Source organism: Nannospalax galili, unplaced genomic scaffold (assembly GCF_000622305.1).
Source record: "Nannospalax galili isolate Female #2095 unplaced genomic scaffold, S.galili_v1.0 scaffold95, whole genome shotgun sequence".
Lineage (NCBI taxonomy): Eukaryota > Metazoa > Chordata > Mammalia > Rodentia > Spalacidae > Nannospalax > Nannospalax galili.
Window position 1 is genome coordinate 9,523,648 of NW_008342393.1, and position 22,928 is coordinate 9,546,575.

Sequence of the window (22,928 nt, forward strand, 5' to 3'; positions counted from 1 at the left end):
AAAACTTGCCATGGGAGTGTGAGGACCTGAGTTATAATCTCAAGAACATACACAGACCTGGGTGCAGTAGTGTGTATCTGTAATCCCACTGCTCCCATGCTGAGATGGGAGGCAGAGGCAGGGGAATGCCTGGAAACTTGTGGACCTGCTCCTCTAACTTATGCAGCTACTAACAAAAATGACCCTGTGTCAAACAAAGTGGAAGGTTTTAGCTAACCTTAGAGGTTGTCCTCTGACCTGTGTACACACATATAGCATTTGTGTGCCTGAACACCCACACATGTGCACACATATCACACATACACATATTATGAAAAATACTTAGGAAGGGGCTGGAGAGATGGCTCCCTGATTAAGAGCGCTGGTTACAGAGGACCTGGGTTTGGTTCCCAGCACCCACATGGTGGCTAACAACCATCAGTAACTCCAGTTCCAGGCGACCAACGTCCTTGTCTGAGCTCCCTGGACATTGCACAACATGGGTGCACTTACATACATGCAGGTAATATACTCATACAAATAAAATAAAAACAATAAAATAAAAATGCTTAGAAAGAGTTCTTAGAGTTGGAACTAGAGCAAGACTGTGCTCCTGGTATCTACATACTTAATTCTTGTTCTTGTCTAGAATTCTGCTTCTTTTGTGAATTTAACTTGGCTGTGACTTCTACCATCCTTCTCCTAGACCACAGGAACATTAACTGGATTGATTGATATTCACCCCTGAGGAAGAGGGGGAACATGGATAAAGTTACAGACATAGAAAGAAATGACTGCAGCCACTGCTATCACCCTGGAGCACAGTCTGCCCGGTCATGGTTGAGGTAACACGGGGCTTGTCCTCAACCTTGCTTCCGTTCAGCCACCACTGTCCACAACACACTCTTTGCTATTTCTCTAGTTCTCTCTCAACCCTGCCACGTAAGAAAATCAGACAGAAGAAAATAAAAAAACGAACCAGCCTCCCAGCAGAAGCCGGAAATAGACAATTTATGAGAATGCTTCGTTGCTTCCCAGTTCTCATTCCCCACTGAAGGACATTAGCACCAAGACCAACCTATGCTAAACTTGACTTTCTCCTTAACGTTGCTCCACCACACACTGCACTGCAGGCAAAATAATTTGCTAGAGGCCATAACCGGAGAAAGAGACGAGGTTGATGATGACAACAAAGAGGTTTTCAACAGTGTCAGTAGACACTGTAGTGACAAATTGACTAAAGAAATGGCCAAATGACAGCTAGTCCTCCAGGATAGATGGGAAGAGACTCTTAGTTATAGATGGGACCAACCTCATTATGAGAACTACCACCACAGCAAAAATGCTTCCTTTTAGATTTTAGAGCGTCAGATGTTAACTCACAGCTAGAAAAAGAGCAAACCAACTGCATTAGAGATCAGTGAATAAAACGTTAGCCCCCCTGGAGCAGAGTGTAATTGGCTTTGACCTCTGTGCTAAAATATACAGGAAACATGAGTCAGACCAGGTCTTCTTGCTCTCCCCACTTCCAGGGCCAAGAAACAGACTTGGAGAGCTGAGTTCCAGTTAGCCTTGGGCAGCAAAATCTACAGGCACAGAGTACCCATTTTCAGAAAAACTGACATCTCTGGGAGACAACCTGCTGCCTAGGAAAGTCTTATCTGGGGTTAACTGAACACAAAGAGAAAAGAAAAGTCCTGGTTCAAAGGAAGACTAGAAAAGAGTTTGGTCTTCTTGATGTGGATTTGCATTCCAAACATACTTGGCGCCACAGTCCCAGGGAAGCCCCTCTCTCCTTTCACCAGCTGGAAAACAGCTCCTAGGAGATGGAGTTGGAAGCCAAGAACTTGTGCGGCGGCGCCCACAGGTCCCTCAAGGAAGCAGGAGAGAAACAAAAGGCTCCCAAGGAAGCCTGCTGCAGTCCTAGACGACCCACCCTCCTCCCACCCCCGCAGATTTAAAGAGCTGGGCGCATGTCTCCAAACCCGAATTTCTGGAGTGAGGGTGGGAATGGGCACAATATCTCCAGCAGCTCAGTAATTCATAATTGTGAAGGTGTGTGTACTGACCCAAGAGGTCTCTGCCTTCCATGAACAGGCAGTAATCTCTAGATACGCACGCGCTGCAGCCCACATTGCCTAATCTACAAAGGGCCCAGGAAGGGGCGCACAGAGGAGCCGCCCTCCGCCCAAAGGCAGCGGGATCCGAGCCGGGCTCCGGATTCCCGGGCCGGGGCTGCGAGCCACCCCTTCCTTCTGGGCTGGATGCCCACCTGGCTTCACCTGGAGCGGGAAGCGCCGCCCTCCTCAGCCCTGCGCGCAGCAGGTGCGCGGGGTTGGGTCCAGGCCCCGCGCTGCCAGGCGCCCCGCAGCGGCCGCAGCGCGCTGGAGCGGAGAGGAGGAGCCACCGGCCCGGGCGGGTGGAGTCGGGAGTCGGAGGGCGGCGGAGGCGGATTTCCTGGGCCAGCTCTCTTGGGCTACCATGGCGTTTGGGAAGAGTCACCGCGATCCCTACGCCACCTCCGTGGGCCACCTCGTAGGTAAGCAGGCGCGGGGAGATATCGCGGCTGGCGTTGGGGACCGTGGGAGCCTGGCTCGCCGCCTCCATTCTCGGCCTGAGAGGGACCCTGTTGGACCGAGGTGGAGGAAATGGTCCTCTCCCCCGCAGCTTTCCCACGCCACCTGCGGCCCCTGTCCGCTTTTCTTGGCCCATTCATACCAGAACCTCCCCTTCAAAATGCAACTGTCCCTTTGGATGGCAGCTGGGAAGTGCAACCAAACAGGTGACCCGCAACACTCAGCGTGGGGCGTTGGGGCCTCCAAGGAGGCAAGGACCGGAAACTTCTGGACCAGGGAAGGTTCTTCATAAAGTGCGTCCATTCCTGATTCGATATTGCTATACCCATTTTACAGACCGGAAGAGAAGGCGCAGAGAGGCTAATTGACTTGACCTTACCGCCGAGGCATGTTTCTCCAAACCACTTTTCTTTGACGCCCAGCTCAGGCAATCTGAGTTGCCTTTTCCATAAACGAGGATATTGAAAATTATTGATGTTAGAGTAAAGGACAGGTAGGGGGGAGGGAGGCGGGGGGGGGAACAGGAGTCATCTGGGGTCAAGAGGACCTTTGTAGAACACGAAGGACCACGCCAACATCCTCCCCCTCCACTTCAACTCCGTGTTTGTGTCACAGACTACCTGGCTTTTTGCCACCTCAGCTCCCTTTGCCCGATTCTTCCCTTGGGGACAGGGTGTGGTACCAGGGCGTATTAATACCAGGCAGACTGTTGGTTACTTAGTGGAGTGAGGTAAGAACCTGTAGTAAGAAGGGTCAGATTCGGCGAGTTTAGGTCACATCTCAGTGACGTATCTGCTGTGTGGTAGGAAACACCTTTGAACCTGAACCTGAATTTCCAAAGTTTATAATATGGGAAAAGTGGTTACCCTTGAGGAGGAAACGCTTTCTTAGATGCCTCTCTCCCTGCTGATTAGTGAGATTTAAAATGAGCCCTGAGAAAAAATGAATCCACACTAAATCTTCACAGGCAAAAGAAGCTCCAGCAATATGTCAGATTCTTTAGTTAGGTAATCATTCACTAACTACCACCTGTATGCCTTAGGGAATATGTGGTCTCAAACCTCAAGGGACTCACTTTCTTATAAGCAGGATGAGCATATTTTGTGCTAACTACCATATGACAACTTTACAATACAAGAAAAAAAAATGTATGGCACACAAAATGTGTGAAAAGGGAGACTTGAACTCAGGCATGGCCTTTGAAGGGTGAATAGGAGTTCTCCAGAAGTGAGCAGGTTGGGAAGGAGAGCAGGGAATGAGGAAGAAACATCTAGAAGATGGAACAACACGATGTGCCTGACCACACACACAAGCTCAGCTTTGTCTATCCAGTGCAGATTCAAGTAGCCCAAGACAGTGTTCACCCAGGCTTAACTTTGTCATTGAAGCTAGTAAGGTAGTAAACTCATTCACACTGAGACTCTCTTAGCCTTTCCCTGATAAAGCTCTGTGCTCTTAAAGAGGATATCTAGAGAAGAAATTTATCCAACTGATAATGTTGAGGTTCCAGGTAAAGGAGTGTGTAAATCTGCTTGGTGTAACTTTGGTGCCAGAAGGGAACTTGCTAGTAATTATATCTCCCCCCACCCCCCAACACACATAAATGATTTTAAAAAGCAAACAGTAGGATCAAACATCAACCTTGATTTGAACACAAATCCTACCTCCTACTTAAGGTATGACCTTGAGTAATTTCCTTATCCTCTCTGAATTTCTCTTTCATCACCTGAAACTGTGGGTTAAATGAAATTACATAAGATAAAAGACTGAGTAATGTGACTTGTCTGTGACTGCCCAATTAGTCACAGTTCTGAAGTTCTGTTCTCTGAAAGAGAAAAGAGGATGGAAATTCAGCCTGTTTTGGCCCTGTGGCCAGATGGTGTGCTTGCTAGCTTTCTTAATAGTTCACTCATTACTGTTACAACAGCAGAACTCTGAACTTGATTTCTGATTGATACCTGAATTACTGAGACTTGTTCAGAGGAAAAAAATTACTTTGCCCTTTGGTAATATAAACTGAATGGTACTTGGTAGCACACCCTAGGCAGATTATTTCAGGAGACCAGATAATTTTTATTCTGTTGTGGCTCAGACTCAACACAAACAGCTTTATCTTTCAGAAAAGGCTACATTTGCTGGAGTTCAGACTGAAGACTGGGGCCAGTTCATGCATATCTGCGACATAATTAACACTACACAGGATGGGTAAGTTCACAGTGGCATCCATGCATTTGTGCCTGATAAGAAACATCAGAACATAGCTTTTTTTCTCTTGCCAGCTCTTGGGTGTTCCTGTTGAGTGCTTCACCATCCCTTAGGCACCTGTTATCATATGAGGATGACGGGTTGACCTATTGGAGCATCTTCTTGCTCTAGCAAGCAGTGTCTGATTCCAGAATTCCTTTCCTCATTTTCTGCCTGTTCTTTAATGGTTTCAAATTTCACCTTTGGCTGGCTCAAATTCCTTGTTTTTAAAAGATTTAGAAGAGAGAGATAAATTGTTTCTCTCTTTAGGGGTTTTTCCTCCTCTAATTGCTAGTGCTTTCCGTAACTGAAAACATTATCGAAAAGCTGGAAGCTAGTTGTCTTCTGGTAATGTACACATGGGTGGTGACCAGCCTTCTTGATCATCCAGGAAACTCCCTCGAGCAGTCTTTTTCCTTCTTGTCACAGGACAGCCCTATCATAATGCTGACTCACCCGAGTTCATGCTGTTTGTGTACATGGTGTGCTGTTTATTGATACACAGTCTAAACTTTAGAGTCATTTGAAGTTATAAAAAAATCATTTAAAAAGTCACTAACAAGGGTACTACTTTAAATTTAGTCAAGTATATGTTATAAAAGATGAAATTTTGTTCATTTTCATGAACTTTTCATTTTTTGAGATAGGGTCTCACTATGTAGACCAGCCTGGCCTCGAACTCACAGTTTTGCCTGCCTCTGTCTCCCGAGTGCTAGGAGTAAAGGTGTGCACTACCACACCTGGTTTTTCCTAAACATTTTAAAGAGATAATTGGTAATAAAAGGGGTTTAGTTTAGCTTGCATTGAAGAAAACATGCCGACACAGCTTATAGTTATATATTAATGGAAAGTACCTATAATTGACATGAGTTTGTAGTTGTTTTCTTTTTAAAAAAATATTATTTATTATTTTTATTTTAAATGTATTGCCTACACGTGTGTAAGTGCACCATGTCTTGCATATAGTTGTTTTCTTAATGTGTCTGGTGTGTATACACATATATGTATGCATGTTCACATGTGTTTGAGCGCATGTGTGTGCTCCTACTTGTGGAAGCCCAAGGCTGATGTCATGAGTCTGCCTGGGTTGCGCTCAACCTTATTCATTGAGGCAAGGTTTCTCAGCTGAACCCAGAGCTGGCCAGTAAGGCTAGTTAGCCAGTCAGCTTGCTCTGGGAATCCTTCTCTGCCTTTCAAGTGAGCACAGGAATTACAGGTGGGCTGTTCCACCAACCGTGCATTTATCTGGTTTGGGGGATCTCAACTCAGTTCCTCACTCTTGCACAGCAAATACCTTCCCCACTGAACATCTCCTCAGTCCTGAGTTTATAGGGATTATTTTTCTATATATAATCTGTATACTGTCCTTAGATTCTCTGTGAACCTTTTCATTACTAATATCAATTTCTTCATTGATAATGTAAAAAAGAAATCTAATAAATTAAATTTTGAACCTGTACTCATAGATCTTCCTAACATAAAGTTGTAGCATACCAGAAACTGACCTAGTCTGTTGTAATTCTCACATCCCCTTGCCTGTAAGGTGCTCGGGAAATGCTAAACCGACTTAAAGGGATCAATTCCATTGTTTTAGGAGTTAAATTTCCTGTAAACTGCTATGTGCCTTGAGTGCATTTCATGGTCAGTGTTTTGTAGATAATTCTCCTACACAAATATTTCATTTGAATCTCACCAGGTGGTATGGTGTACATATTTCATGAGGAAACCTAGATAAGTTAAGGACCAACCTGAGGTGAGCCAGTGGAATCAAGCCTTGGTCTTCTGCTCTTGAGCCTTTCCTGTTTCCATACTGCATGCTGCTTTTCAATAAGACTGCTTGCTTGTAGGTAATTTCAGTGTATTTCTTGCTATAGGCCAAAAGATGCAGTGAAAGCTTTGAAGAAAAGGATTTCCAAAAACTACAATCACAAAGAAATCCAACTTTCTTTATCAGTAAGTACTTTAATATTATGATTAAGACTGGGCTTTCCTAGCCTGTAGTTAACATTCATAATGTGGATTTTTAAAAATGCAAACATTCTAAGAGGTGCCTATCAGGCAATAATGAGAACATACTGCAAGACTCATGACTCTTCATCTGTCGAGAATTGCAGGTGGGAGTTTAGTTGACTACAGTACCACCCTGTTTTGTAGAAAGAAAGTATTCCTAAAGAGTCACTTTTCCCTGGTCAGGACCTGGGAACTTGCTAGTGTTTGTATTGGCCACATTTGAAGATGGGGAAATGGAAGCCTTGGAAGACACCTTGTCAGCTTTCTACCTTCCCCGAACACTTGTGTGGAATCTTGAGGCACTGGCAGCTCACTGAATTTCAACCAACTTCCGCTGCTTGGTATAATTTGGAGAATATTCTCTGTCAATTTAAGCAGTTCTCTGCACTGTTTCTTCTGTGATACAGATGCGAGCTCTTTCTGTTTTGTTCCCATTTCCCCGTTTTTGACCATATGACCTCTTCAGTCACAGGGGTGAGTTGCCCCTTTTACCTTGGGAGTGATCTGTGAGGCTTTCTCATTTCTTCTGTTTGGTGGTTATGGCCAGCATCGCTGCTTTTAGGAACAGCGGCAGTGTTCACCCAGAGGGCTATGGAGCAGATGTGAGCATAGTTCCCACTTTCTGGATTCACATAGAAGATGGTGTATCACATCCTGTGTACTTGGGGACTAGTCAAATGAAAAGAAATGAATTAAAGAGCATCCATGATACAACTATGAAAGAAACCCTTTAGTTGGGGTCTGACTATAGTTTTGCAAGCATTTTCCTCCTTTCTCGTTTTTTGACTCACCTCTGTCTTTACCACATGCAGGCAGCTCAGGAAGAGCACAGAATGACTGATGGAAACTATTGAGAAAGGACTATCAGAACAGCGGGGCCATTATAGAAATGCCTGGGACCAGTGAAGATGGTTGTCTTATTAGACCATTGCACAGATGATGAAGTAGACTAGGAGTGGTTAAACAATTGTGCCAGGACTAAATTGCTATTAGTAACATGTGGAATTTGAACCCAGTCCTAGGACTCCAAATTCCATGGCGTTGCCTATAAAACTTTGCTTCTCAGAATGTATCAAGTCCCTTGTATGTCTCTTTGTGTCTTCAGCTGCTTCCTCCATGCATGGTATAGGGTCAGATGTACCAGTGTATCTGATGTAGACTGAATTGATTGTCACCCTCCCCCCGAGCCCAACTTCATCCCGTTTCTTCTAGTGAGTCTCCAGAAGACTCAAAGACTAATTTAAGGTATTATAGAGCTAGGGTAGAAAGAAATTTAGATAACACCAAATGAAGAAGAGCCAAGATATCTCAAGGGTATGTGTACGTGTCTGTGTGTCTGTGTGTGTGCGTCTGTGTCTTTGTGTGAAACGGACTTTGACTCTTGCTAGCGGCATGCAGATTTCCCTGTGTTGTACACATCCTGGCCCATGTGCCTCACCTCAGCTCACTTGTCTTTCAAAGTTGTGCTCAAAACCCTTGTATTGACTTCAGTAGGCATTTAGACCAAACTGAATTAAGGGAGAAATTAGTCACAAAGGGAACTGCCCAATGTCTGTCAAAGGCAATTATAAGTTTACCAATAAACTATTTAAAAAGTAACCCCATATGTGATGTTTCCATCTTACTGCTATGAAGGGATGAGAGGCTGTCTAAGTCAATTATGAGTGTCCTTTATACTGTCTGTCATCCTGGGGTCTCTATAGACTTGTTACCCTTGGTTAAGTCTCATAGAATCTGACTACACTATGATTTCCTTCTGTCAGTCAGTAGAGCAGTTTTATTGAGAAGCCAGAACATTTTTTGTTTTTGCAGTGCTGGGAATGGAACCCAGGCCCTTGTGTATGCTAGGCAAGGGCCCTACCACTGAGCTATACCCAAAGCCTAGAAAGTCAGTAATTCTGTTATGTTTTGGGATTTTTTGTTTTGTTTTGTTTTGATTTTACAGTATTTCTACCAGAAATACTAAGCCAGAGAGCCTTTTCTTGAATGAGTCATTTGTGACCAATCTTAGCAAGATCCTACTGTCATTGTCAAATGGAAAGTGGTTGAACAGGTTCCTAAGAGTCAATAAATTTAATAGTTCTTGTGGAACACCAACCTTAAACAGAGTTACAGTGATTTCAGAAGACATGCAAAGGTAGCTACCCTCTAGTATCTTGTTACACCAGAAACAATGAGGAGACTCAGCTTTCTGTAGGAAAGTCTAGTGTGAGAGAGTAGCCCTGCCTCTGTGGTCACAACTGGTATAGCTCTGATGGACCTGAAGCCTAGACCTGTCATTGTGCCTGGTTCCATTACAGTGAAAAGCAAAACTGCTGAATAGCTCTTTTTCTTCCAGCTGTCTCTGAAATTTTCACACCAGCTAATGGGCACACTGTATCCTGCTAGAACATTCTCCATAAACAGATGTATCTGGCTCTTGGTACATATTACATTCCATCAAGTCCTGACAGCAACTCCTAGAAGGAAGCGCAACACCCATTTTGCAGGCAAATTTACCACAGCTTCAGATAAATGATTTGCTCAAGCAAGTACAAAATAGATTGGTAAAGCTCTGAGTTACTCATCTCCATTTTTCTTGGTGGCTTGGCTCTTGTGTTCTATCTCCCACTTCAGATTATGGATTCCTGCTTGTCCTGTTTCCAAAGATAGGTTATCTGAGCACATTTTCACTGGAGCTAGATAGCAAAATATGTTAAGCCACTTATATGTTTGCTCATTTACCACAGTAGGTTATAGAATCTGAGTGAGCTGCGGGGTGAGGCATGATGGAGGGGGTGATAGAGAAGTAATTAGCCCTGACATTCTTGATTCCAGTGGGAAAACACAAAGGCCATGATTGCTGATCTCCAGATGTTAGCATTCTTAGATTTTCATGTTGACTCTTTGATTTTTGTACATGTACCTCTGGGGAGCGTGACCCATTATCATAATGTATTAGAGTGCCAAAGATAAAAATTAGTTTGTAGAATATTTAGCAAGAAAATCACCAGTGATCTTATTGTAAGTGAAAGGGACATGAAGCTAGATATCTTACCCCAGACTGCACAGGCATTCCGATGAGATATTTCTTCAAGCTTACACTGAACTAGAGACACTTGTCCTCAGCATCTCACCCGTTAAAAACCGATTTTAATATCCCGTCACACTCCATGTCATTTGTTATCCGACTTTGCCTAGCCAACTTACATCCATCTACATCCGTCTTGCTGTGGTTTGGGTTTTGTTTCTGTGTCCTTCTGCACTCAAGGTCTTCCCTGTGTCTCATCCCTTCACGTGCATAGCTTCAGTATTTTCTGATTGCTTCCACAGTCTCACTGCTTTAAAAGTAGAACTTTTGTAACTGCTATTGCCTTTTATGTTACGTGAAAGCGACACTTAAAATATCATATGCATTGGAAAGTCAGGTGTCAGGGCTGCTTTTCTGCAGAGATCGTGGTAGCTTTCCCGGTCAAATTCTGCTCTCTGGCCTCACAAACTAAAAGTGACATGGAGATTTCGTTTCATCTTTAGATGGTTTTTAGGAATCTACTTTCTGGTGCAGTTCTTCCGTGGCAGTTCATTCTTTCTTAACCCAATTTCTGCCTATGTTGCTGTATTCAAAGCGCTTAGTCCAAAGTGACTAATGGCCCCACTAATGAGCAAGCCTGTCTGGTTTTTCTGTCCACATTAACTGTTAACGTCCCTTCCTCCTGGAAGCTCCTCTTCGGACTTTACCATCATTATGTTGTCTTTTGTTTCTATTACTTTTGTTTTTCTCTAGTCCAGCGTCCCAGCTGTCCCTCTTCTTTGTTAATCCTTGGTGGCCTTGATTCCCTTGTGGCCCTTCACTCTCCTGATCTGCTGCTGTATATGTACAGTTCCCTGCTAAACATCTATGTGGATGTCTAGGTTTTCTTTCAGACGTAGAATATCTAAATTTCCACCCACCAGTGTTTGCTCCTGCAGTCCCTGGTCATGTCACCTCATCTGTTTTCAGATTCCATGACAGGCCCCTCAGTCCCACAGAGTCAAAGTCTCTTACCTTTCAGTCTTCTTGCTACAGCAAGTGCTCGTTCAGATGCTCTTGTGACTGTCTTTGCCTTGCACTCACACTACCTAGCCTCAACCTTTTCAGTGTCAGCTCTATACTGCTGGGTGTCTCCTGGATCTTCCTAACACTCCAGGTTTTTCCACCCTCCAATTTTCCTACGTAGAAGTACTGCTGGTACCTTTCCAGAATGTAACTTTGCACACGTGAACCTTTTCCTTGAGCTCGGAGTAAAGGTGTGAAAGTGACTAACAAAATTCCCTCAGGATTTCTTAGTGCCTTCAGAGTAATGTCTAGCCTGTTTAACCCTGCCATACAGATTTCTGTGCAGTCTGGATGTCCTCACAGACTTGATCCACACTACCTTCCCCATGCTATCAATTTACCTACATCAAGCAGCCACCGCTAGAGACAAATCAGAGCACAAATCTTCTCCCTCATAATTCATGTAGTTGGCCACCTTTATATTTTTACCCCATTGATAAGGTATAAGGAAAGTTTATTTGGGCTCATGGTTTCAGAGGTTTTAATTCATGATCACTTGGCCCACGGCCAGGCAGCATATCATGCGGAAATGTATGGCAGAGCACAATCACTTACCTCATGGCTGGAAAGTTAATAAGAGAAAGAAGCTGGGTCTGGTGCGATGGCTCAGCAGTTGAGCACTGACTGTTCTTGCGGAGGACCCAGGTTTGATTCACAGCACCCACATGGTGGTTAACAACCATCTGTAACTCCAGTTCCAGGGGATCTGATCCCTTCTTCTGACCTCCTCGGGCATTGCATGACATGGGTGCACTTACACACATGCAGGCAATGCACTCATACACATAAAAAAATAATAATAAAATATTTTTTTTGAAAAAAGAGAAAGAAGCCATAGACTCCTAGTCTCCTTTGAGGATACACCTGCCACGACCCAGAACTGCCCACTACGTACCATTCTTACAGGTTCTACCACCTCTAAACACCAGGCTTTAACACAGGCACCTTTGGGGGTCATTCCAAATGCAAACCCTAGCAGCATTTCTCTGTCTAGAGTACAGTTCCATACTCATTTCTAGTTTTGCTAGTCACTTTTCAAAGCCCAGCTTGGGATCAGCGTTTGTGTTAAAGTCTCATAATACAACCAGATCCTAAATAATAATTGCCTATCAGGTCTATTGCTAGGCTGACTTCAGTTTATCATTGAAACCAAGACATTTGAGAGTGAAAGGGTGTGTCATAATTATCACAGCCAAGACAATAGGAATGTACAAGGCTGACAGTAGATAAGCTGGGGCACGGTCTGAAGCCCATATGTTTTCTTGTGCTTCACATTTAGCATGTGGCATTTACTACTTGCAGTGCTGTATTTGTATCCACTCCCCATGAGGTGTAGCCTCTGGGCAGCCCCATTGAGCTTCTGCTTCCTCGTAGTCCTTGAACCTGACATTGCCATATATGTTAGTTTTACAGAAAGCAAATAGTGTTTTTCATTAGAATGCTGGTTTAGTAGCATTTGTGTATATGTGTGTCTTAATTAGGAGGTGATTTTGCCAGAGGACTGTAACATTTGCTTTTTCACTTTAATTTAGCTGATTGACATGTGCATGCAGAACTGTGGTCCAAGTTTCCAATCTCTGATTGTGAAGAAGGAATTCATTAAGGATGGTCTAGTTAAGCTGCTGAATCCAAGATACACTTTGCCATTAGACATTCAGAACAGAATCTTGGATTTCATTAAGGTATGTCTGTGGATAGAGCTCAGGGGAGAACTATGGGTGGTCTGAGTATAAGGATCTAATGGTTCAGCTTCTGACTGTTGTAACGATCCTTTATACCTTGGCATGAAGCATAATGCAGTTTTCTTCTGGCTTTTTGTTTTTGCTTTTGAGACTTGGTCTCTCTACCCTAGGTTGTCCTCTAAGTCTCTGTGTAACCAAGGATGACCTTGACCCCACTGCCTTCAGCTCCCAAATGCCCACTGTATGTGGTACTGAGGCTCAAACCTAGGGGTTCATGCATGTGAGACAAGCCCTCTACCAAGGGAACTCTATCATACATACTCAGCCACATGTTTTTCCTTTAAGTTTCTGTAGAGTGAGGTTTCTTGGGATTAGCCAGTATCCTTTTTCTGAAGAATGGATAGGCACTTCCCATCCGGTTTCTGTTGTATCCAGGTTAGGTTGAAAAGATAAAAACACACATGTTCAATCTGTAGACATGCAAACTGGGTTCTAGAGTAGATAACATCTAATTCAGAGTTATTTGGAAAAAAAAAAAAAACATACTGATACTATTTTAGACTCTGTTAATTTTGGATTTAGTGCAGCTGTAAGTGACTGCTATGTGTCCCCGCATTTCATCAAGATGTTGAAGCATGAGAATGATAACTTACAGCGTTTGATATTATTCTAGTCTTCAAAAATGAGCATTTTCTCCATGGCATCCAAAAGTCGCTCTTTCTTTCTGAGAAAAGTGCGTAATTGTCAGGTTCTCATTCTTTATCATAAGCTTAAGATTTAGTTTGTTTTTCCTGTTGTTTTAACTCTGGAACTTTATATCTCTTGAACTCAGACTTGGTCACAGGGCTTCCCAGGAGGTGTGGATGTGAGTGAGGTGAAAGAAGTGTACCTCGACCTGCTGAGGAAAGGCGTTCAGTTTCCACCCTTGGGTGCCGAGGCTGAGACAAGACGGGAGGTAGGAGGCTTTTTCTTTCATTCTTTCTTTTTTCACCCATGTAAAGTAATATATATTGCTTGGGTCTTTTCTCATCAAAAAGGATAACCCTAGCTCAACCAGCTTAGCAGAAAGATGAATTTGAGAATATATCTGTATCTCAGAAGATAACCAAAGCTTAGGACTTTGTCACTCAAAGTACCATTTGAGGGAGAATCTAGGAGTTTGTTAGATTTGTTCTGTGCTAAACTAAGTTGGAATCTTCCTTTTGACATTCTTTCTAGGTGTTTCTATGCACATTGATGTTGAGAAGCACTGACTTAGAGCCTCACCCTTAGGGCTAACCACCCACAGTTACAGATCAGGCTTGACCCAGGGAGCTACCCACTGGTGGAAGATATGTGTCGTTTTAACAACACAATGTGGGCAATAATGATCTCACTTGACAGTTTATCATGCAGTGTCTTGGTGAAATCCAAGAGTACTTTACTGAGTAGTCATTTAACTAACAAACTTAATTTATGAATATCTGCCCTTTACAGATATACCATTTGGTAGGGCGCATCTCCAAATGCTGTGCAGGTGGTACTCCTAATGATTGACTTTGACCTAACACCCACTACCCAAGACTTTGGTTGACAGTACCTGAGTCAGCTGAATAGGAACTAGGTTTGAGGTGGCTATGAAAATTCACATCATAATATTTCCATATTTCATCTTGATAGACTGCTCAAATCTCACCGAAATCACCAACATCTATTCCAACTGCACCAGCTCTTTCTTCTATAATTGTTCCCAAGAATCCAACTATTTCATTAGTACCAGAACAGGTAACATCTCTGTTTATTCATGTGTTTTTCTATGTTCTTTGTTTAAAATATTTTATTTATTATTTTTATTTTATGTGTATGAGTGTATTGCCTGCATGAGTGTAAGTGCACCCGTGTTGTGCAGTGCCCACAGACGTCAGAAGAGGGCATCAGATCCCCTGTAACTGGACTTAGGTCTGTTGTTAGCCCCCATGTGGGTGCTGGGAATTGAACCCAGGTCCTCTGTAAGAGCAGTCAGTGCTCTTAAACACTGAGCCAACTCTCCAGTCCCAGTCTTTTTCTAGGTTCTAAGTATTGTATTTACATTTTTTTTCTTAATAACATTATAAAGTGTAGATGCATTGTAACCCTCAATTAACATCTTTATTTCGTGTTTTCAAAATAGGGTGTCATTATCTAGCTCCATTTGGCCTGGAACTCACCATATATCCCAGACTGGCCTAGAACTTGTAGTGATTCTCTTGCCTCTGCCTCCCAAATGTTTGGTTGCAGGCATAGGCCACCACGCCTTACTTTTACAGTGGGGAAGACCACCACGTTGGGGTGCCCGGTCTCTTAACATGAGTCATTTCTAAACAGAATTGGTCCATTGGATTCTGTCTGATTTCAAAACTGACACATTTAAGAATGGTGCTTGAGGGACTGTGAAATGGCTTAGCAAGTAAAAGTGCCTGTTGCCACATCTGATGATCTGATTTCCATCCCCAGAGGGAGAGAAAGAACTCCTGAAAATTGTCCTCTGACAGAGGGAGGGAGGGAGACAGGGAGGGAGGGAGGGAGGGAGAGAGAGAAACAGAGAGAGAGAGAGACAGAGAGAGAGACAGAGAGACAAGAGGAGAAACCCTGTACCTCATTCTTTCATAGTCTGTCTTAGCTGCAGACTAGCTCTTGTGTCCACCACCTGATTCCTGTTGCTATTGGTAGAACTGTTCATTTAGCATTTCAGAAAGCTCAGCAAACAGTTGTCTTATTATATTAATTGTACCAACTGAATTCTATTTTCTTCTTAGTCTCTGTTTACCAGAGATTTAGATAAGTATTAATTATACGATGCTTATTTGTATTCTTCTACAAGAACTATTGTTGAAGACCTTGTATTAATATTAGTGTTTCTTACATAAAAAGTCATGTGGTTAATTCCTCTTAGAACTTAAATTATGGGGAAATGTTTCTCTTTTTCTTTCTATAGAACCATGAGTCTCTAAGACGCCCCCCTCTTCTTTACATTTTTTCTTTTCTGATTGATTACCAGAAACTCGAGATAATATTTAATGTCTGCCATTTTGTCCAGTTTCTAGCAACTTCTGTTGATAGGTATCACCTCTTCCCTTATCCATATTGCTTCAGATCTTCGTAGTTCTTCATTTTTTGCTTTCTTAAGACATAGTTTTGGATTTCTTGTAAGAAATAGTATATTTATTTAGAAGAAAACTGGTTATAACTTGTAAAATAATTATACGCATATTTACATAAACCTAAATATGTTTGAAAACATTACATTTTGCAAAGACATTTTATCTTTTAGCATATGTTCTGTGAGCAGGAGCCAGGGTAGCCACTGTCTGTGTCTCACATTTAATGGCTGGAGACTGCATTGCTCTCCACAGATCGGAAAACTGCACAGTGAATTGGATATGGTGAAAATGAATATGAAAGTGATGGCTGCCATCTTGATGGAGAACATTCCTGGGTCTGAGAACCATGAAGACATAGAGCTCCTGCAGGTGTGTAGTTTAATCTCATAAACAATCAGGCAAAGTCCTGCAAAGCTATTTTCTGAAGAAGTTTGAACTTTGCAGATGGAAGGCCATATTCATATGATCTAATGGTTCATCCCCTTACATCCTGACTTCATTTGATTTCTGAACTTAACAAAAAGATCGAATCATGAATTTTCAGAAGTGGAAGAGTAACTGCATAGACATAATCAATCCCAACCATCTTAAGAAAAATAATTTACCATAATTTATAGCCTCAATCATTATATAATCCAGTCTCTCATTTGAAGTTTGTAAAGTTGTCTCTTTGTCTATCTGTTCAGCAAACACTGAGTAACTGTGACAGAATAAGGGATAGAGAAATGAAGGAGCTGTCCTAGGCCTTAACAGCTCTGTCTAACGAGCAAGATTGGTTTATAAGCACTGTAGTAAAGTGTTATAAGTGCTCTGATGAAAATCTGTTACTATGTGGCGTGATTGTGAGTGGGGAGGACAAGGAGGATTTTAACGAAAACGCAGGTAGAGTACTTGGGCTGTGGAGGAACATGAGCACGTGAGGCACTCTCTGAGCAGCTATGTGGTCATCGCACACTTTCTCCTTTGCCTGGACCTACCAGTGTGTTATGTTCCCTCTTCTGCTTATTCTGATTATCAATTTTAAATGTATTAATCATGCTGAAGAACAGTGGTGTGTGCCAGTAGTACCAGCACCTGAGAGGGAGCTCAGGAGCAGCCAGAACAACGTAGCAAAACTCCATCTCAAAACAAAGCAGAAATTATTACCCCACTTCATTGTTATTTTTAGAGCCCGTTTGAAAGCCAGTTCCTAGGTGTTCCCAGGAACGTGAAGACCCTCCTTGTGGTTTCGCTTTTCTCAAAGTCCCACTCCTCCTTTCCTGCAGGGTTTCATAGCCCAGATGCACCCGCCTCCTACTAGTGTACGTTGAGTGTTTGCATGTCCAGAAACAGTCTTTGTTGTCATGTCAAGTGCTAGTTAATTTGGCTGGGAGGATTCTAGGTGTAGAACTCTTTTCCTTATGTCCTTTAAAGATGATGTTCCATCTCTCTCTTGGGTTCTTGACGCTCCTGAGAAGTGTCATGACCTTCTGATTCTTGCTCCTTTGTTTTATGATTGATTCCCTTTTTTTTTCCTGCTTATATTCTGTGGTTTCTCTTTACCTTAATATTTTCTAAATTTCACAGTATCATGTTTTGAGATATGTGTGTGTGTATTTACATAAATGTATAATTCCCTTGTGGTCCTACTTGGTAGTTCCTAGGCCCCTTTTCCTTATCAGCCTGGTCTGCATTGTAAAAACTATTGATTATTTTTATTTTATGTGTATGAGTATATTGCCTGCATGTGGACTTACCTCTGTGCACCTGTGTTGTGCAGTGCCCACGGAGGTCAGAAGAGGGTATCGGATCCCCTGGAGCTGGAGTTAACGGATGGTTGTTAGCTACCATGTGGGTGCCAGGAATTGAACCCGGGTCCTCTGCAAGAGCAGCCAGTGCTCTTAACTGCGGAGTCATCTCTCCAGTCCTCATGTGTATTTTTTTTTCCTAGAAATAAATATACTTTATTTTTATTTATTTTTTCATTTTTTTATATGTGTGAGTGTATTGCCTGCATGTGTGTAATTGCACCCGTGTCATGCAATGCTAGTGGAGGTCAGAGAAGGGCATTAGATTCCTCCAGGACTGGAGTTATCAACAGTTGTTAGCAGTCATGTGGGTGCTGGGACCTGAACCTGGGTCCTCTGCAAGAGCAGTCAGTGCTGTTAACCACTAAGCCATCTCTCCAGCCCCAAACCTGGAGGTGATGTTGAGCATACAGGAGGATATGTGCAGGTTACATGCAAAACAGTATAGCATTTTGGACTAGCAGGTAAAGATGCTTGATGCCAAACTAACAACCTGAATTTATACCCTGGGACCACCATATGATAGAAGGAGAATACCAACTCCTGCAAGTTGTCCTCTGCTCTCCACACATGTGCCATGGCACATAATTCTCTCAAGTAAAAAAAAATTTTAATTGATTTTTTTTATTTATTTTTTTTAACTTTTACAAAAAACATTATTGAAAATTTCATACATGCATATAAGATGTTTTGATCAAATCCATGCCCACTCCCTCCCCTCCAACATTCCTCCCTCTGAAGAGGTAACCCTGAAATATTTTAACGATTAGATACAAGCTCCCAAATACTTTTGACATTTTGACATTTTTTGCCTTTAGAACAGAGTGTGTGTCTGACAGGCCCAAGGACATTTTGACTTTAGCCCAGAAACTGGTTACATTTCTTTGGGGTCTTTTTACCCTAACGGCCTAGTCAATTCCTACCTCCTATTCTTATCACGCCATCCTCTGAAGGGGTTACCCCAATTGCCAATAGGGAATAGGGACACAAACAGCTCTGGCTTCTTCCATGCTGAACAGGGACGCAGGGTGAGGCAATTGGAGTACCCCTTTGGTGGGTCTATCTAAAAGACTCCCATGGAATGCATAACTCTTGTCTCCAAGGGGTAAAGAAAGTCCTTGAATCATGAATAGGAGATGTGAAGGAGAAGTAAAGGCAAAAGTACTTAGCATTACAAGTTCTAGACAGGGAACTAGAAAAAAAGTCAGAACAGGGCAATTTTCAAATGTTCATATGAGAGTCCATTGGAGTTTCTTGACAAGGGCTTCCAAAAGCATCCCTCTATTGGGTTCTTCCTCATTTTTCTTTTGTCTTCCAAGGCTAGTCTAGTTGGCTGGGAAGAGTGGCTGGATAGTCAGGTGAGGGTCCAGTGACCCTTCGTGGCACTCCTTTAATGAATGAGCACAACTGTCAACAAGCCCAATTGTAATTATGTTTAGTAGTCAGGCTCAGCCGAAGTCATGATGATGGTAGTTATTTCATGAATAGGGACTGCTGCATAGCATCATCTTATTAAAAAGACCTGGAATTTAAAAGGATTTGGTGCTAGGAGCCACATATGAGGGAGAACATGTGTCGTTTGTTTTTCTGAGTCTGTGTACCTTATGCGTATTTTAATTCCAGGAAATATTTAGCCCTTATTTCAGGTGTGTGATGTCATGTCTGGCTGAAATCATTAGCTCTGATTATTGGCTGTAAGCATATTCTATTTAGAATATTTTACTCAGGAGCATTGTATCATTTTGCTGAGCATTCTTGAGATTCTTTACTGTCATTGAGCTTTTTGTATATGTGTAAAATGAAGAGCCCATGTGAGTCTTAGTAAACAAAAGTACTAATGCCATCTACTAACAGAGGAGAGTAAAAGGAAAAGTTAGAGTTTATCCAGGTAATCCCTTTTATAGATACATACTTGTAACTTGTGATGCTAATAAGTATGTTAAATTTAAAACCAGTATCAGAGTAACAGGGCATGTAGCAGATAGCATTTTTTTAAGCAAGGCTGTGGCATTATTTCTAGTTTTACATTGTCTTCACAGGTCTGTCCAGAGCCCTGACATGAAATGACTTAGGACTTTCCCCTCATGTTTCCATCTATCTGTGGCAAACAGTCCTTAAATAAAAATGTGTACTGACCCATCCCATTTAAATATGTGCACCCTGTTCTATATTTATTCCATTAAGATGAAATAAGTGTCTTTGTCTCAGTGTTTGGGTGCAGATGTTTGACTCCTTGTTTTCAAGTGTGATATTAACTTGTTGGTTGATGTTCTGAAGGCATAGCTCAGAGCTGTGTATTGCTTTGAATAGTAAAGAGACAGAGGTGATAAGTCAACATTACAATACTGCTCACAGTTCAAGTTGGATGGGTTCCCACACTGATCAGCTTATTTATCGAGACTATCTAATGCTTAAGTATTTTTCTTTCTATGCTTTTTGTTAGTCATGCATAAAGACCTGGTGCGGGGACTGCTGTTCTTAATTTCTTTTGCCAAATATTTGTGTTTCTTTAAATAATTACTATGGTTAATCTAAAATAATATGATGAAATCTTCTATGGCGAGAAATGACTAGGAGCCTATGATTTAAAGATTTAGAAGTTGAGACCAGAAAAGACAGACTTTGATGAAGCAAACTAATTCTTTAGATTCTTTAGTTTGTGCTTTTTCAAAAATTGTCTTACCCATGTCTGAACTGTTGGAAGCAGCTAAATGCTGACTGGCCACCTTCCCAGGACCGCAGAGGCTTCTGGGGGCTCTTGGCAAGAGCCTATGTAGAAGAAAGAAGCCGAAGAAAGAAATTAGTCCAGAGGGCAGCCTTGCTAGCATCGGTACTGTTGAAGGACAGAGTGAATATCCAGAACATATTCTCCTCCCTTCCTCACATACTCTGCCGTTATGTATTGTTACATGAACCCTGTCAGAAACCAGAGGGCATTGAAGTCTTACCGTGCAGCCATCAGGACAGAGGAGGACAGCAAGTCTGGGCATTGGATCCGGAAGGCAAAGAAAGGTGACCAGCAAACAGGAAAAACCTCCATTCAAAAGTTGTTGGTCCTTTTCTGCAGATACACTTAACCAGTGACTGTTTGCTAGCAGTAAATCCAGCATGCAGGGGCCAGGCTTAGAGACTCTAACCTTTAATCCCAGCACTTGGGGGGCAGAGGCAGGCTGATCTCCATGAGACTGAAGCCAGCTGGTCTACATAGGCATTTCAGGCTAGCTGGAGCTACAGGGAGACCCTGTCTTAAAAAAAGACAACGAAATAAAAGCAAGCAAGCAAACGAAAGCCAGCGTGCGTACCTGGAACCTCTTCTTGTTGTATATGTTTTTACTCACATTCTACTAGTTTTATTTATTTGGAACCTGTTCTCTGTGTCCTTCTATTGGAAACCTAATATATTTACTTGTAACCCTCTCCCTGTTTCTCCAGTCCATGTTAAACCATTAGATCCTGAAGCCCTACAGACTCACACGGCTCTGAACTCTGTCAGGCTCTTACGTAGCTGGAAGCCTTTGCTTTCCTTACCACTGTGTTATGGACTTAGAACTCTACTGGATAGAGTGGATTTCTTTAGCCAGAATGGCATGTGAGGCTTGGGAGGCTGCAGCCTGTCAACGGTGTCTGCTCTGGCCACAGGAATGAAGACTTGGCTGTATTTGCTTTCTTGGCATTGTATATTGGCTTTAGGTGTTGCCTCCTGAATATCTGCTTTCTCTGGCTCTTCCCTTTTTGCTTTTCCTTTTTCTCATTTGACCTTTTTTGTCTTTGTTTTTTGCTTCCTTTTGTTTTTTGTTTTTTTTTTTTAAGATACGGCCTTGGCTACGTGGTCCAGGCTAGCCTTGCACTCATAGTCCTCCTGCCTCAGCCTCGAGCTGGGGTCACAGAATGCACCACCATACCCAGCGGCTTTCTTTTCTTGTGTTTTGCTGTCGCAGTAGGACGGGGGAGAACAGTGTAGTCTTTTGAAGAAGAGAGCTCAGACTGAAAATACAACTAGCGAAAGCCTCACTTTAGCTTACTAGAGAAATATAAAATCATGGAGATCTAAAATTTAATCATGTGAAGATAATTTGTAAAGCAGTTGAGGGAAAAACCAGGCAAGGGAAAAGAGGGAAAAGTGATTCTCCCTGAACCATTCTCCTTGTCTTTACCCCTCAGGAACTAGTAAGAGCCTGAGAGTAGAGAAGACTCTCAGTGTCATAGAGAGCCATCGCCTTTCCTTTGCAGAGGAGGCTGCATGTTCAGAAAGGGGAGTGTGTGCCTAGGATAGCAAATGAAGGGGCTGTAGTGCTCGCTTTCCTAAACCTGTGTCTGTTGATGGTACTAACTGGTTTCTCATTTAGAACCCAGGACTGGCTGTAGATGACTAATCTGGTGTCTTTTCCTGTGGGTATGAACCAGTTCTTGAGCTAATTTGGAAGGAATTGAAGATAGTAACTAAGGCTTGTGCTTTTAAATTCATCACAGCGTTACTGAGGAACACAGGGTTCCTTTTGTAGATTCTTAGTCTTAGAGATAAAAGAATTTGAAAACAAACTCAGAAGTTTGAGAGGAAAAAAGATAAAGATAAAACAGGACAAGCAAGCTAGAGATGTTGGCAGCTGCTGGAAGGAGGGAGACAAAGAAGAAGAAAGTCATGCTTTCTGAGTTAGAGGTTTACAGCAGGCAGGTTCAGCCATGGAATTCTGAGTAGCTGCATAGGAGGTGAGGTGGGGAGGGGTTTTCGGAGAGAGTGAGAATGGCCAGAGTAATCAGGGGAAGCAGGCTTGGGATCTGACAGGTGGGTGGGGCAGCTTTTAGCTATGAGGATCTGTAGGTAACTGCAAGGAGAGAGAGTGTTCTGGGGTATATGAGTATACATCTCAGTATCTCATTAAGGTGATATCTATTCCTCGGGCTTGACATGTATTCAGGTGTATCATGTTTCATATTCTGTTTCAGATTGTTCTCTAAGATTGTAAAACTGGATTTTCTCCTTATTCAGGTGGTTTTTGGCTTTACCTGCTAGAGGAAGTTCCTGCTATTTTTATCAAAGGGTCTTATCAACTACTAAATCCTTTGTGAAAGGGGTTACTGATGATTAACTACAAGTATTTCTTAAGGAGGAGTAATTGTGATACACTCCCCTTCCTTAAAATTAGTGTTAAAAGGAGCACAGGACCTGGGGTTCTGAGCTGACTGGGGGAGCTGTCCATCCTTCATGACCTTCAAGGCAGCTAGTGATTGACTAGCAGGCTAACAACAATTCTTCATGCAATTACACTTATTACAGTACACACTATGTATCAGATGAGTTTCCTACATCTCTATTGAGTTGATACATCAGTGTTCTGTTGAAGAACTGATGACTGGGACAAAAGAAGTTTGAACAGAAGAACTTACTGGAGAGAAAGGTATTCAAGAAAGATGCTGAGGCTAGGTAGTGGGAAAAAGCTAAATTTTAATAAGTTATT

The 22,928-nt window shown here is 42.5% G+C and overlaps 1 protein-coding gene across 10 annotated transcripts in view; it reads left to right on the forward strand.

Moving 5' to 3' along the window:
* The first annotated feature begins 2,365 nt into the window (after window positions 1-2,365).
* Tom1l1 (target of myb1 like 1 membrane trafficking protein) overlaps window positions 2,366-22,928 on the forward strand; it is a 41,963-nt gene continuing 21,400 nt past the window's right edge. For 7 of the 10 annotated variants that reach the window (XR_003850394.1, XM_008838418.3, XM_017799426.2 and 4 more), the window contains exons 1-7: window positions 2,366-2,518; window positions 4,676-4,760; window positions 6,674-6,752; window positions 12,417-12,566; window positions 13,399-13,521; window positions 14,226-14,330; window positions 15,938-16,054. Coding sequence is in view for 9 of the 10 variants with exons in the window: in XM_008838418.3 (XP_008836640.1) it covers window positions 2,461-2,518; window positions 4,676-4,760; window positions 6,674-6,752; window positions 12,417-12,566; window positions 13,399-13,521; window positions 14,226-14,330; window positions 15,938-16,054 (717 nt within the window). In the remaining variant the exon portion in view is untranslated. Of the gene's footprint in view, window positions 2,519-4,662; window positions 4,761-6,495; window positions 6,553-6,673; window positions 6,753-12,416; window positions 12,567-13,398; window positions 13,522-14,225; window positions 14,331-15,937; window positions 16,055-22,928 lie in introns of those variants that run through there. The other 3 variants (XM_029566131.1, XM_029566130.1, XM_029566132.1) reach the window with 3 other exon arrangements.